This window comes from Arvicola amphibius, chromosome 11, assembly GCF_903992535.2.
Source record: "Arvicola amphibius chromosome 11, mArvAmp1.2, whole genome shotgun sequence".
Classification (NCBI taxonomy): Eukaryota; Metazoa; Chordata; class Mammalia; order Rodentia; family Cricetidae; genus Arvicola; species Arvicola amphibius.
The window spans coordinates 108,431,858-108,444,488 of NC_052057.2; the positions used below are offsets into that span (position 1 = coordinate 108,431,858).

Consider the following 12,631-nt stretch of genomic DNA (forward strand, 5'->3'; position numbering starts at 1 on the left):
AAAAACATATACAAAGTTCTGGGGAGAAAGTGTCAATGCTGCTGCTTTTCTAGACAGCAAAATCAGAGGGCACCTTTACATATAAATTTTATATTCCCTCATTGTATATGATAATCATACATTGCTTTAATTCATCACATCTGCCTTTTTCCCTCAGGTCTTTACTCGTGCACATGAGACAGTTTACCAACTGATCCAGCTCCCTAGCCCCAGGAGACTAATCTGAAGTGAGCCAGGCTGCAGGGGATGCTATGAGTGTTTTGCCTGCATGTATGTCTTTGTACCCCATGTGTGCGGTCCCTGAGAGGCCAGAAGGCATCAAATACCCTGGAACTGTAGTTAATGGATGGTATGAGTTACCATGTGGGTGCTGGGAGTGAAATCTGGGTCCTCTGGAAGAGCAGCCAGTGCTCTTAGCTGCTGAGCCACCTCTCCAGCCCTGCACTGACTTTTAACATTAGAGATCTCTTGTTGACTTAAGATATCACAATACTAAAATTGAAGAAGTTGATCTTACAGAAGTTTGGAATACAATGGTGGTTGCTAGAGGCTGTTTGGGTTGGAAGCGTCACCCCAGCCTCTGGCATTCATTGGTGCGCCAATGGAGCAGGAACTGAACAGGAAGCTCCATTTCAAGCCCCTCCCCTGGGAGTGGCCTTGGTCCGGACTCCACCTCCAGGAAAGCCCGCCAAGCAGTGACCCCTCCCCAGGGAGAAAAGCCCACCAAGCGGTGGACCACTCCCACAGGCTATTTAGGCTGCTGCCCAGAAAAGGAACACATGGTCTCTGGGTTTTGCATGGTCTTCCGGGTTTTGCGTGGTCTCCCCTGCTCTCTTCCCCTCACCATGCTTTCCTGGTGCCACCAAGGAGGGCTGCATTAAACGTGGGCATCTTTTATTTGGTCTAATTTGATCTGATTGCAATTATTTGCTTTGGCAGAGAGGCTCATCTTAAGAAATATACCCAATACAGGCAATGAGTGGTTGGGGAAAAGTCCATAAACAGAAACTAAGCTATAGTCAGATAGGAACAAGAAGCAAAATCACAGGCGACCATCTGAGAGCGTACATCTCAGGAAGCTGGTAGCAAGGATTTTGAGCACTTCCTCAAAGAAGTGGAGGAAGATGAGCACCCAAGGAGACAGACATTCAAAACTCCAGGTAAACAGCACAAAATGCATGGGTGTGGAAACATGATACGGGGCCCCACCGATGTGGGCATTTTTTTGCTTTTGTGTATCAGTTACTGTTGTTTTAATTTATGATTTCAGAAAGTTTTGGTGTCAGTATTTGAAGCTCAAGAACTTGTCACCACCTGCTGGTGAGGGCATCTGAACAGATGTATGAAGTGTGTCTCCCTGACATCCCCGAGTCTGCACACTCTCACCCCTGCACCAAGTAAGGCTTCTCTGCTGCTTCATTGATTTATGCCCCTGGCTATGCCATCCATCCTGGTCTTCGTTCCCTCACGACACTTACAAATATTAACCTCTAGTCAACTCGCTTGATGTGGGAGAACACTCAAGACACAGAGAGGACATGCTGCTTCCCCGAGGGTACACAAGTATCAAGGGACAGAGTTGAAGCAGAAATCCAGTGGGCAGCGGCCATGGCCACTCTAGAGTGTGCAGACAAGAGCGATGAGAAAAATGCTTAACAAGAAACTGGAGACAGAGAAGAAACCCAGGGGCCACAATGGATGAGCCCCCGGGGCTTAACCACACTCAATGCCTTGCTGCCTGAGACCCTAAATGAGACCCGGAGTTAAAACCTTGTAAGTTGTCCCCTGGTTTCCAGCTGTCATCTTTCAATAAAGTAAGATCATCCAAAAGGAGAGAGCCAAGCCCTCTCCTTCTTATTCTCCCGCTGACTATTATCCTTATATTGTGACTTGAAGTCTTGACTTTGGTGGGCTATAGACAGATCAAGCCAGCTCTGATGCTTTTTCCATATTCTTGGCTAAGGTAGAAAGATGTTTTACACTGCATCGCTTATAGTTTGTTATCTGAATCTTTTTTTTTTTTTTCAAGACAAGGGTTCTCTGCGAAGACCTGGCTGTCCCAGAATTAGCTCTACAGAGATCCACCTGCCTCTGCCTCCTGAGTGCTGGGATTAAAGGTGTGTGCCACGACCGCCAAGCTATTATCTAAATCTTAACTTGATAATTATACTGAATTCCAGGGACACCCTGTTTCCACAGAGAAGTGTGCCTCCTCTCTGCTCTCAGAAAATAAGAAAGAGCAGGAAGCTCTCAGGTTTGGCTGCCAGGAAGTTTCACTTGCTGTCCTTGGCGCCCCCTGTTCCTCTTCTCACAGGCTTTACTTACCCCTCTTTGCATGTGTAAGTGACCAGGTTCCCAAAAGTGAAGTTAGTCCCAGTGATGACAGCATCTTTGAGGACTGGGGGTTCTCCGCAGGACACGAGGTGACAGGTTGGTGGTGGTCTGTCCCAGCGGCCTGAAGCTGTGCATTCAAGAAGGGCCGGGCCCTGTAAGCTACAGACAGGAGAGAGGGCTCAGGTCATCGCTTTGACTGGGTGATCAACAACTGCTGTGGAGAAGTAGAACTTGGAAGGAGATACAGGCCGCGTGATGAGTTTTAGTGCCTAAAATAATGCTTCTTCACGTTATACTGCCTTTTATGAATGGAAGAGAAATTTCCATCAACCGGACCATTTAAAATGACGAATGGGGCAGGAAACATAACAACCACTTGGTGCGTCGTTCAAGTCTGACGCGCCTGTTGGTGGCGGAGGAACTCCAGGACTCTGACTGGCAGGTAACTGGGATGAGAAGGGTTAACAGATGGATTCTTATCCGACTGGAAGGTGGACACCTGGACAGATGATGATCAGAGCCACCAAGGTCAAAGGGCACCGTCCTTCCAGGACCTGGGGTTTGGGTTTTGTAGCTCAAGGCTCTGACTGCCAGTTGTCATTTGACTTCACCAGCCCTGCAGGCCGCGTCATGGCTCTCCCACCTGTGCTTCCAGCATGACTCTGACAGCCTCGATGATTTCTTTTCAAAAATTAAAAAAAAATTATTTATCTTTTTTTATTTGTTGGCTGTGTGTGTAGAGGTCGGAGGACAACTTGAAGGGGTCAGTTCTTTCTTCCCATCATGTGGGTCTCAGGGATCGAACTCATATCCTCAGGCTTGGGTGCAAGCACCTTTATCCTCTGAGCCATCTCACTGGCCCTTAATTCTTTACTTCCTATCCACACCATCTGTTCACTTTAGAACCTGTTTCATGTCTTTCTGGGTATAGCCTTTTCTCTAAAGTTCCTTCTGTTCATACGCATGCGCGCGCGCACACACACACACACACACACAAGCAATCAACCAAATGAACTCACAGAATTAAGACCTTTCCATGCCTTTCTTTTTTTTTTTTTCCCCCAATATTACGCCACAAGAAGGTGCCAGACCTCAGGACAGCCGGCCGAAAGCCGCTGTTTTGACACCGAGAATCGAACTTGGGACCTCTGGACACGCAGGCAGTCTTTCCATGCTTTTCTTATGCTATGTCATGTATTGCTAATAATATAAGGTGTGCATATAAGAAAATATCCATGGAAAGGCATTTCCTAAGGTACCATGCTCCTCTCTTCAACCAACTTGGCTTTCCTCTTTAGAATTTGGATGCTCAAGAAGCACACACATTTGAGAATACCCCTGTGTTTATAGAATTGTTTGGAAAGTCAGCTGGGTTAGCCACTCCAGCCTAGAAAAAGCAGGCAACGACAGGAAGCTGGGCCGGTGGCCCATCCTTTACCTGTAGCCGTTCTCGCAGGAATAGGACGCAATAGAAAGGTAGGTGAACCCACTTAAGATGTATTTCCCATTATCTATGGTCTCGGGACTGGGACACTTCACCAGCTCACACACGGGGAACGAATGACTCCATGAACCACTAGCCAGACAGGCTGTCTCCTCATCTCCAGCCAAAGTGTAGCCTTTATCACACCTGGAGAAGACAGAGGAAGTGACGGAATAGGAATAGCTTTATTTTGCATACTTTACAATTGTGTGAGTGTATGATGTGTGTGCATGAGTGTGTGTTCGTGTGCGTGCATGCTGCCATGAGCATGCCATGTCGTACACGGGGAGACTGAAGGATAACCTCAGGTATCCATCCTTGCCTTCCACCTTGTTTGAGACAGGGTTTCTCTGCTGTTTGCTGCTGCATATGCTAGTTGAACAGATGTGGCAATTCTGGGGTTTTTCCTGTCTCTGCCCCACCTCTCAATGTAGGGGAATGAGGGTTATAGATGCATGCCCCTGCTCCCAGCTCTGCCTGAGCTCTGGGGATTCAAACTCGGGTCCTCCATCCCAGCCCTGTTTTGCATTATTTCATATGTACCCAAACCCTTACAAAAAAGGAATTTATATATTTGGGGAACTTTTTCATATTGGAATGATTTAAAATTCTGTTTTCTACAAGGCTGAATGTCATACATCTTCCCATAGTATCCTTGGGTAGAATGCAAAATACAGATGTAAGAATTCGGCTTATCTTCAATATGTCCCATGGATGATTAGCTGGAAATGGGCAATTTTGGGTTTGAGAGTGGTGTGGGCTAAGCCCCTAGACTACAAGGCTTGGACTCTCAACTAGTTAATAATCAAGGTTAACCATTAGTTAGGAGTGCCTTTCATCATGATGCCTCAGGAGGGCGCTATCAGCAACAACAAGCTGTTGGCCAGGAGACTTAAGGATATGGCTATCAGTAGGTTATCAGATTTGATTTCTTAACACTATGCTGAACCCAATTAATTCTATATTAATAATAATATTTAAAAAACCATCTGGGGAAGCTGGGAAAATGGTTCAGCAGTGAAGAGAGTACACTGCTCTTCCAGGGGACCAGAGTTTAGTTTCCAGCATCTACCTTAGCAGCTCATAACCTCCTGTAACTACAGCTCCAGGAGATCTGGTGCCCTCTTCTGGCCTTCATGGGTAACTGCATACCTGGGACATCTACTCACACAGACACACAGATGCATAAATAAGAAAATAAAAATAAATCTCCATAAGAGATCCCCTGGGATCATTCCCTTTCCCCTGGTACTCTGCTGGCATGCCATTAGCAAGTGTCTTACATCTTTTGTTTGCTTTTTGTCTTATTGCTTTTGTTTGTCGAGACAGGGCTTCTCTGTGCAATAGCCCTGGCTCTCCTAAACTTGCTTTGTAGACCAGGCTGACCTCGAACTCAGAGATCCGCCTGCCTCTGCCTCCCGCGTGCTGGGATTAAAGGAGTGGGCCATTGTGCCCGGCCTTGCTCTACAGCTATACGGTTAGGCACTCACCTGTACGTCACCTTACTGCCGTATGTAAACACTGACCCAACAACACCACCGTTTTCAGGAGCAGGCGGAGCGCCACAGGAAATGGCTGGAGGGAAACAGAAAGGGCGGTTTGCTGAGACTCCGTGCAAAGGCCTCCGAGAGCGCACGGCTTTCAGACTGCAACCCTCTGTGGTGTTTAAACTTGAGCCCAACACCTGGCTTTCAGAACAAAGACTGACAAGACCTAGAATTTACGTGTCAATCATTTTGTCTCTCTAGAACTGCCCCACACAGTAACTCCCGGCCATTTTCTCCAAGTACCTTCACAGGACGGTCTGACGTGATCCCACTCGCCGCTCTCCAAACACGTGACTTTGCTCACGCCCAGCAGCTGGTATCCCTCCTCACAGGAAAATGTGACTTCGGCACCCACAGTATAAATCTCGCCCGAGGAGTGGCCGTTTTCTGGATTTTCTGGAGCCTTACATTTTACAGGTTCTTGAAGGAAAGTTTTTTTGGTGAAATACTGAGTGGCGCTCACACAGTCATACAAAGTCTCAAAGCAAAAAGAATTCGACAGCAGTTAAGGGGACTGTGAACATGGGACAATGGTTCTTGAAGGAAGAGGCGCAAAGGCCAGGGACTTGCTGGATATTAGCCAGAAGATACATTGGATAACATTTAAACAGTATTTTTAAGTCAGTTTGAATGTTTTCAAATGATTTATTGGTCTGAATTATGTGTATGGTCTGTGGGTAGGCGCCCTCCAGTGCTGGTGCCCATGGAGACCAGGGCTGTCAGATCCTCTTGGAGTTGTGTTTATAGGGTAGTTGTGAGCTGACCAGTGTGGGTGGTGGAATCAAACTCAGGTCCTCTTCAAGAGCAATATAGTTTTCCTAGTCCTGAGTGTGTGCGTGTGTGCGTGCATGCCTGTGTGTGCGTGCCTGTGTGTGTGCACAGATGCTCACGAACATACTGTTATTCTTCTAGTATGTGACTTACTGTAACATCCCACAACATTGGCTCAATTTTGTGCTTCCGAAACTGGGAAGTCAGGGGAAGTTCAATGCCAATTAATTGTATCTTTCATGGTTACTATGTGTCCTTGATAAGAATGCTATATCCCTTTGGCATTTGAACATGAAACTCCTGTCTTGTTTTTAAATAACACACCCTTAAAATACACACTTGAATTGAGCACCAGAGATAAGAATTTCAATACCTGCACAGTTTTTACCGTCTCCTGTGTATGGTGGGTCACATGAGCAGATGTAAGATCCATTGGTGTTCAAGCAGGAGGCATGTTCGTTACAGTCTGACCCAACTGCACACTCGTCAACATCTGAAATGGAGACAAGTCATGCACAATCCGGTGGATTTGTTGTTCTTATGTGTCAAACATTTGGTTTTGCCTCTAGGTCACTACATGTCATGTAACACATAGCACTGAATACATTTGTCAATATTTTCTATTTATATTTCATGTATAGTGCTCTGCATATATCCCTGCAGGCCAGAAGAGGGTGTCAGATCCTATTGTAGAAGGTTGCGAGCCAGCATGTGGTTGCTGGGAGTTGAACTCAGGACCTCTGGAAGAGTAGCCAGTGCTCTTAACCCCTGAGCCATCTCTCCAGACCCACTGTATATATTTTCATGAAATTTAAATGCAACCATGGTGATTACATTGCAAATAAGTAATAGCTACTACTACTTCCTCAGCTGGTAGGCAAGCAGAAGAAACAGGGATGGAGACACAGTCTTAATACTGAACTTGATTAAAGCGAGGAACATTTTTGGCTCCTCGGGGAAGAAACAGCCACTTTGCCGTTACCCCTTTTCCAGGGCTTACTGGGGTTGCATTAACGGGGATGCCAGGAGAGCCTTGGATTTGTGGTAAGTGTTTTCCAAAGACTATGACCGAATCCACACAGCCGTGGCCAGCGTTCATCTCACCGAGACAAGATGGTGAAATGCCATTCCAGCTCCCGTTGTCTGTACAGAACATTCTGGAGTCACCCAGCAAATAGTAGCCGTTGTTGCACTGATAGGTCACAGTGCTGCCAGCATGGAAGTCCTCAGCTGAATAGAAGCCATTCTCCAAGGCAGGAGGCAGCCCACAGCGAATACCTGGATGGGGCGGAGGAACACACTGCAGTCGGAGCAAAGCACTCAAAGGACAACTAACCTAGTTTCATGTAGCTGCCCGGGACTTTCCCTACTGCATACAGACATTGGCTGGAGAGTACTCCGCATTGCTGGGGCGATGCACGGGCTGTCAGCACGTGGCACATTGTCTGGTTCACAGAAGCCATGAACTCATTCCTTCTTTAAAAACACCCGTGGCACTCTCTCTACCTGTCAGGCACTGCCATAGGTGCTAGATTTACATCAGGGAACCAAGTAGATGGGATCCCTGCTTTGCGGCACTTCCTGACGGCACTTCCTGTCCAGTGGAGTGGACAGACAAGATGATAAACGCACGGTGTGTGGGCTGACAGCTGCTCTTCTGTATCCAAGGCAGCAGTCTTGGCCGTACAAATCTCCTCACTTCATCCCCCTGGCCCCACCGCTTGCTTAACTTTCTGGCCTTTATCATTATTCTTCATTATAAATAAACATTACTGTGTGCACTTGCTTATTTTTTTTTTTCTGCCTCTTCTGCCAGAATGTAAACACAAGGACAGGGCCAGCCTCTCTAGAACATATATCAACGTGTAAATAAGGTCAGTATTTTAAAACTTGTTGAGGCAGTGAGTGAGCAGCTACGCTCAGCTGAAGACATGTGCTCCTCTTTCCTCGTCCAGCAAGGGCACACCTCAGGGCGGCTCTCCAGCCTATAGCTCCTTATTTCATTCTTCTCTAGGTCCATGCTACCACCTTGGATGCGTTTGTAAGGGGTCTCTTTGCGTCTTCATCATACACCTCCCACATGGTGCCGGGCCTAGTCTCTTACATGGGACAAGGACTTGAATGTTTGCTGGGTTTGCTATAGCAGAGGGGGGAGCACTTATCTAGCATTCCCCACGTGCTCATATGGGTGCCCTAACTTTCCAGAGCCACCCAGGTGAGTCGAACAAAGACTGCTCACGTTCACAGTGAGGGAGTGGTTGTGTCCACTGCCCTTGGTTCAGACAGTACTGCACAGGATTCCCAACTATCTGGAAGCCGGGATCACAGAACAGGCTGACTTTGGAGCCCGGCTTTCGATCGTCTGATGCAGTTCTCAGGTGTGGTATGGTTCCTTCTAAAGATGGGCAATCTGAGGGCAAAGAACACAGGCACGGAGCATGTTAGCAAGACAGCAGCAGGGCCGTGGAGTCAGGGAGCTCAAACTCTCTTTTGCACAGGAGGGAACCAGCTTTACTGAATCAAAACAAGTTTTCATGTACCCCGTCACTGACAAAGAAAATGGTAAGAAAAGATTTTATTTTCATCAAGTAATTTTCGTCCACCCAGCAGAAATCTGTCGGGTATTTTTAAAGGAACAAACAGCATTATGGGACAGCAGCACACCAGTAATTATCTAAAGCCATGAATTCCACCACACTTTTCAAAGTCATCCAAATGTATTGATTTTTGGAAATAGTTTGGCTTATCCAGAGTGAATGTGCAGGGTGTGGGTGAGGACGGGCATTGGGTTATCTGTTTCACAAAAGTATCCTCATCTCAGACAGGAACCTAGGGATTTGGCGATTATTATAAACAAAGAGAGGCCTGGAGAGATGGCTTGGTGGGTAAGAGCCCTGGTTGCTCTGTAGAGAACCCAGTTTCCAGGACCCACACTGACATTCACAACCACCCTTAGCTCCAGTACCAGAGGACCCAGCGTCCTTAGCTGGCCTTCATGGGCACCAGGTACTGGCGTGCATAGACATATGTACAGGGAACACCTATGAATAAAAATAAAATTAAAAATCTTGAAAAGTAAAAACAACACAAATTCAGAAATCCCCATCCATTGTTGAAATCTTATTTTATCTTCATCCAAATATCCTGTCCAATTACTTTGTAGTGTGCTGTGCAGAACATGAACATGATGGTAGAGGTGAATTCTAGTTATGGGGCCGGCTGACAGGTGCCACAATGCGGTCCCAAGAGAATTCTGAATTACGTGCTTTCGACAGAACATTCCAGAAAAGCCAAGACATGGCAAAGTTGGTGTAAGAGAAATCCTCACCAGAACAGAATATGCTGCTGGAATCAACTTTCACCTTTCCCGTGATTCCTGACAAAAAATCAGGCCAGGCTAACACATTTCCCCGACTGAGTTCCTCTGGGCAGGAGCTGGCCAGCGACTTCACCTGCGAGTTTAAAACATGATTTTAGATAAAACTTCTACTAACCTGCAGCTTGCACATCACACTTAACCCTGTTGATACAGTCACAGATCGTTGTGGCAGAGGCAGAGAGAAACATATTCTTGTCTAGTATGACTGCAAAGGCCACAGGAAATTTCCCTTCTTTATCCAATCCCCATGATTAGGTCTTCCTAGTATTTCTTCCACTTAAAGACTCATGGTTGCCTGCAATTCTGAAATCCTTTGCATAAAGTTTCTTGTCTAGATGTTAAGGTTGGTTATGCCATATTTTTTTCTTAAAAGATGTTATTTATGCTTGTGTGTGCGTGCACACACACACACACCACCTGTGTGCAGGTGCTTGAAGTGACCAGAAGAGGGCATCATATCTCTGTAGCTGGAGTTGCAGGCAGTTGTGGGCTGCCTCCCATGGGTTCTGGGAACTGAACTTGGGTCCTTTGCAAGAATCCCAAGTGTTCTAGACCTCTGAGCTATCTCTCCAGCCCCATCTATCAGCATGGTTTTTGAGAGTAAATACTTATCAAACCATAGCCATGGAATAAACAATCCCACAAGTATGTAGGTGGTCTTTTGTTAATGTTGCAGAACTCTCTTACATAGATGTCTTTCTCTCTCCTTCATAGTTAAGAAAAATGAAGGAGAAGGAGAGAGAACAACATGAACAAAGCCATCCCAGAAAGACTGTGGTTGAGCAGTGCTTGGGTCTCAGGCTGTTGGGATTCAATCCCGGCTTGACATACAAATCTGTTGACATCTGTGGATGTTCTGACACCTGTATCCTCAGGATAGTCTCTAGGCTCTTTCCATCTAAGAAATGAATATTCCACAAGATACATATCCCCATTTAAATGTCAGAATATCACTGAGAACCTAAAAGGGTCATCACCGGAAATCACTGTAGACAACATCTGCCCAACAGAACCAGGCTCTCCAAGATCAGCGATAAACCCTGCTAATTAGGAGTTTACAAATAGAGAAGGTCATCGTTAGACTGTTCGTGGTTTTACTAGGTTTGTACCTGTGTATCTCATTACTGTCATACACTGAAAATGGAATTGACCTGCTGTGGAGACAGGACATAGTCCCAGAGGTTGAGTTGGCTTATGGAGCCCACAAAAGACTCAGCTGGGTTGAATCCCTCTCCTTTTTTGTCTTGCTCTTGCCCAAGAACTAATGCACCACCACCTAGAGGGAGAGAGAGAAAGAGAAGGGGGGACGCAGCATGAGAAAAAAGAAGAAACCTGGCCTCACGGTTTCTTGTTCCCCAAATGTGAATGTTATGAAAGGATAGGTAATACAACTGGATGCCCGTGTCCTTGAAGCTCAGTTATGGAACTTTACTACATGGCTTAGCAACACGGACAGATTGAAATCACGTTTGTGTCGATGGTCAAAGGCAATTGGAGGGTGAGCCCATCAGGCTCCCTGCCTCTGATCTCAGAGTTTCTTACATCTTGGATGCCTTTACCCTCTTTCTTGTCTAGCCAACTCTGCCTCAGCCTTCAGTGAAGGCTTGGCGAATGAGGCAGGCACTTATGCAGCGCCCAATCATGCATCGGCTGCAACACCAGGGTGTGACAACAGAAGAAAGCTTTTCTGCCTGCGAGACTGTAATTCTAAGAGACTGTTGGGAACAGTGAGACCCCAGATCCTGAATTTCTTGTAATCCCCTGATCTGAGTGCCTACAGCTGCTCTGGGCACGAGACCTTCAGGAGTTCTTGATGGCAGGAGAGTGGTTTCTGGTGGGTTTGGCTGGGGCGTGGCTATCTCTATATAATCTGCCCCTGAACACAATAAAGGGGGCATTCTTGGGGAATTCAAGGATGACCCATGTCATTGTCAAAAAAAAAAAAAAATCATTGCTGCACACCGTGCCCCCGTGTCTGCATTCGGTGTGCTGGCACCCAGTTTGCGAGATCCGGGAAAGGGGCAGGAGGTTAAAAAACACAAAGACTCACACACAGAGACAGAGAGACAGCGACATGGGTCATTCTTGAATTCCCCAAGAGAGATGATATAAACACAAACCCCTTTTCAGTATAGCATGGGGAGTACAAACATGGAAATATTCAGAAAGGAGGACCTGTGGGGGTGAGGGAGAGGGGGAAAAGGGAGAGAAGTGGTTATGAAGACATGTTTGACTAAGAATTAGTTTTATTCAGATAAAAGATGCAGTTTCAGGGCAAAGGAGTAAAATACCAGAAGGACTACAACTATATGGTGTGTTTACACACACACACACACACACACACACACACACACACACACACACACCCCTTATCACTTCATTCTGACCATGTCTGGGATGACTTTAAAGGCCATTAACTTTAGGATGAAAACCTCAATTGTTTTCTTTTAATTAAATTTTTTTTAATTTATTTTACATACCAACTACAGTTTTTCCTCCCTCCTCACCTCCCATCTCCTCTCCCCACCTCCATTCTGCCTCCCTCCCCCATCCGCTCCTCTTCTGTCTCCATTCAGAAAGGGTAAGGCCGCCCATGGAGGTCAATAAAGCATGGCGTATCAAGTTGAGGCAGGACCAGTGTCCTCCCCCTGCATCAAGGCTGAGTGGGGCATCCCACCACAGGGAACAGGAAAACCTCGGTTGCTAATCTGCCCTACAAGACTTTGTGTGATTGGCCATGACCCTTTTCTACAGACTCGAGCAGGGCAGAGTATATCTGTTTGTCTCATCTACATTCCAGATTTTACCATTTGGTCTTTGTTTAGTTCATTTAATGAAGACTAAGTCTCTTCATTGGTCAACATTTGGCTAGCCTTAGGACTCAGGAAAAACACATCCCTAGCCTTCATTAGCATTTACTCTACACAGTTCCATGACTGTGGGCTGTCATGGAGCTATGTCCCATTCCTCGACAGTGATTATTTCAGCTTGAACTGCATGGGATTATGGATCCAAAACATATATCACCCCTCTACCATCATTTAAAGCCCTGTAGAGGGCAGTGATCACATGAGTTTTTGTCAGTACTTTCATGAGTATTGACCTTACTTAGGGGGC

General features: G+C 46.3%; 1 protein-coding gene across 1 annotated transcript in view; it reads right to left on the reverse strand.

Annotated features, from left to right (window-relative positions):
* Positions 1–12,631, reverse strand: part of Svep1 (sushi, von Willebrand factor type A, EGF and pentraxin domain containing 1) — a 157,227-nt gene that overhangs the window by 39,293 nt on the left and 105,303 nt on the right. Inside the window, exons 28-36 of the mRNA XM_038347564.1 lie at positions 10,666–10,790; positions 9,464–9,587; positions 8,375–8,545; positions 7,240–7,413; positions 6,509–6,628; positions 5,608–5,784; positions 5,308–5,392; positions 3,773–3,964; positions 2,326–2,493 (exon numbers count right to left, since the gene is read on the reverse strand). Of these exons, the coding sequence (XP_038203492.1) occupies positions 2,326–2,493; positions 3,773–3,964; positions 5,308–5,392; positions 5,608–5,784; positions 6,509–6,628; positions 7,240–7,413; positions 8,375–8,545; positions 9,464–9,587; positions 10,666–10,790 (1,336 nt within the window). The remainder of the gene's footprint in view (positions 1–2,325; positions 2,494–3,772; positions 3,965–5,307; positions 5,393–5,607; positions 5,785–6,508; positions 6,629–7,239; positions 7,414–8,374; positions 8,546–9,463; positions 9,588–10,665; positions 10,791–12,631) is intronic.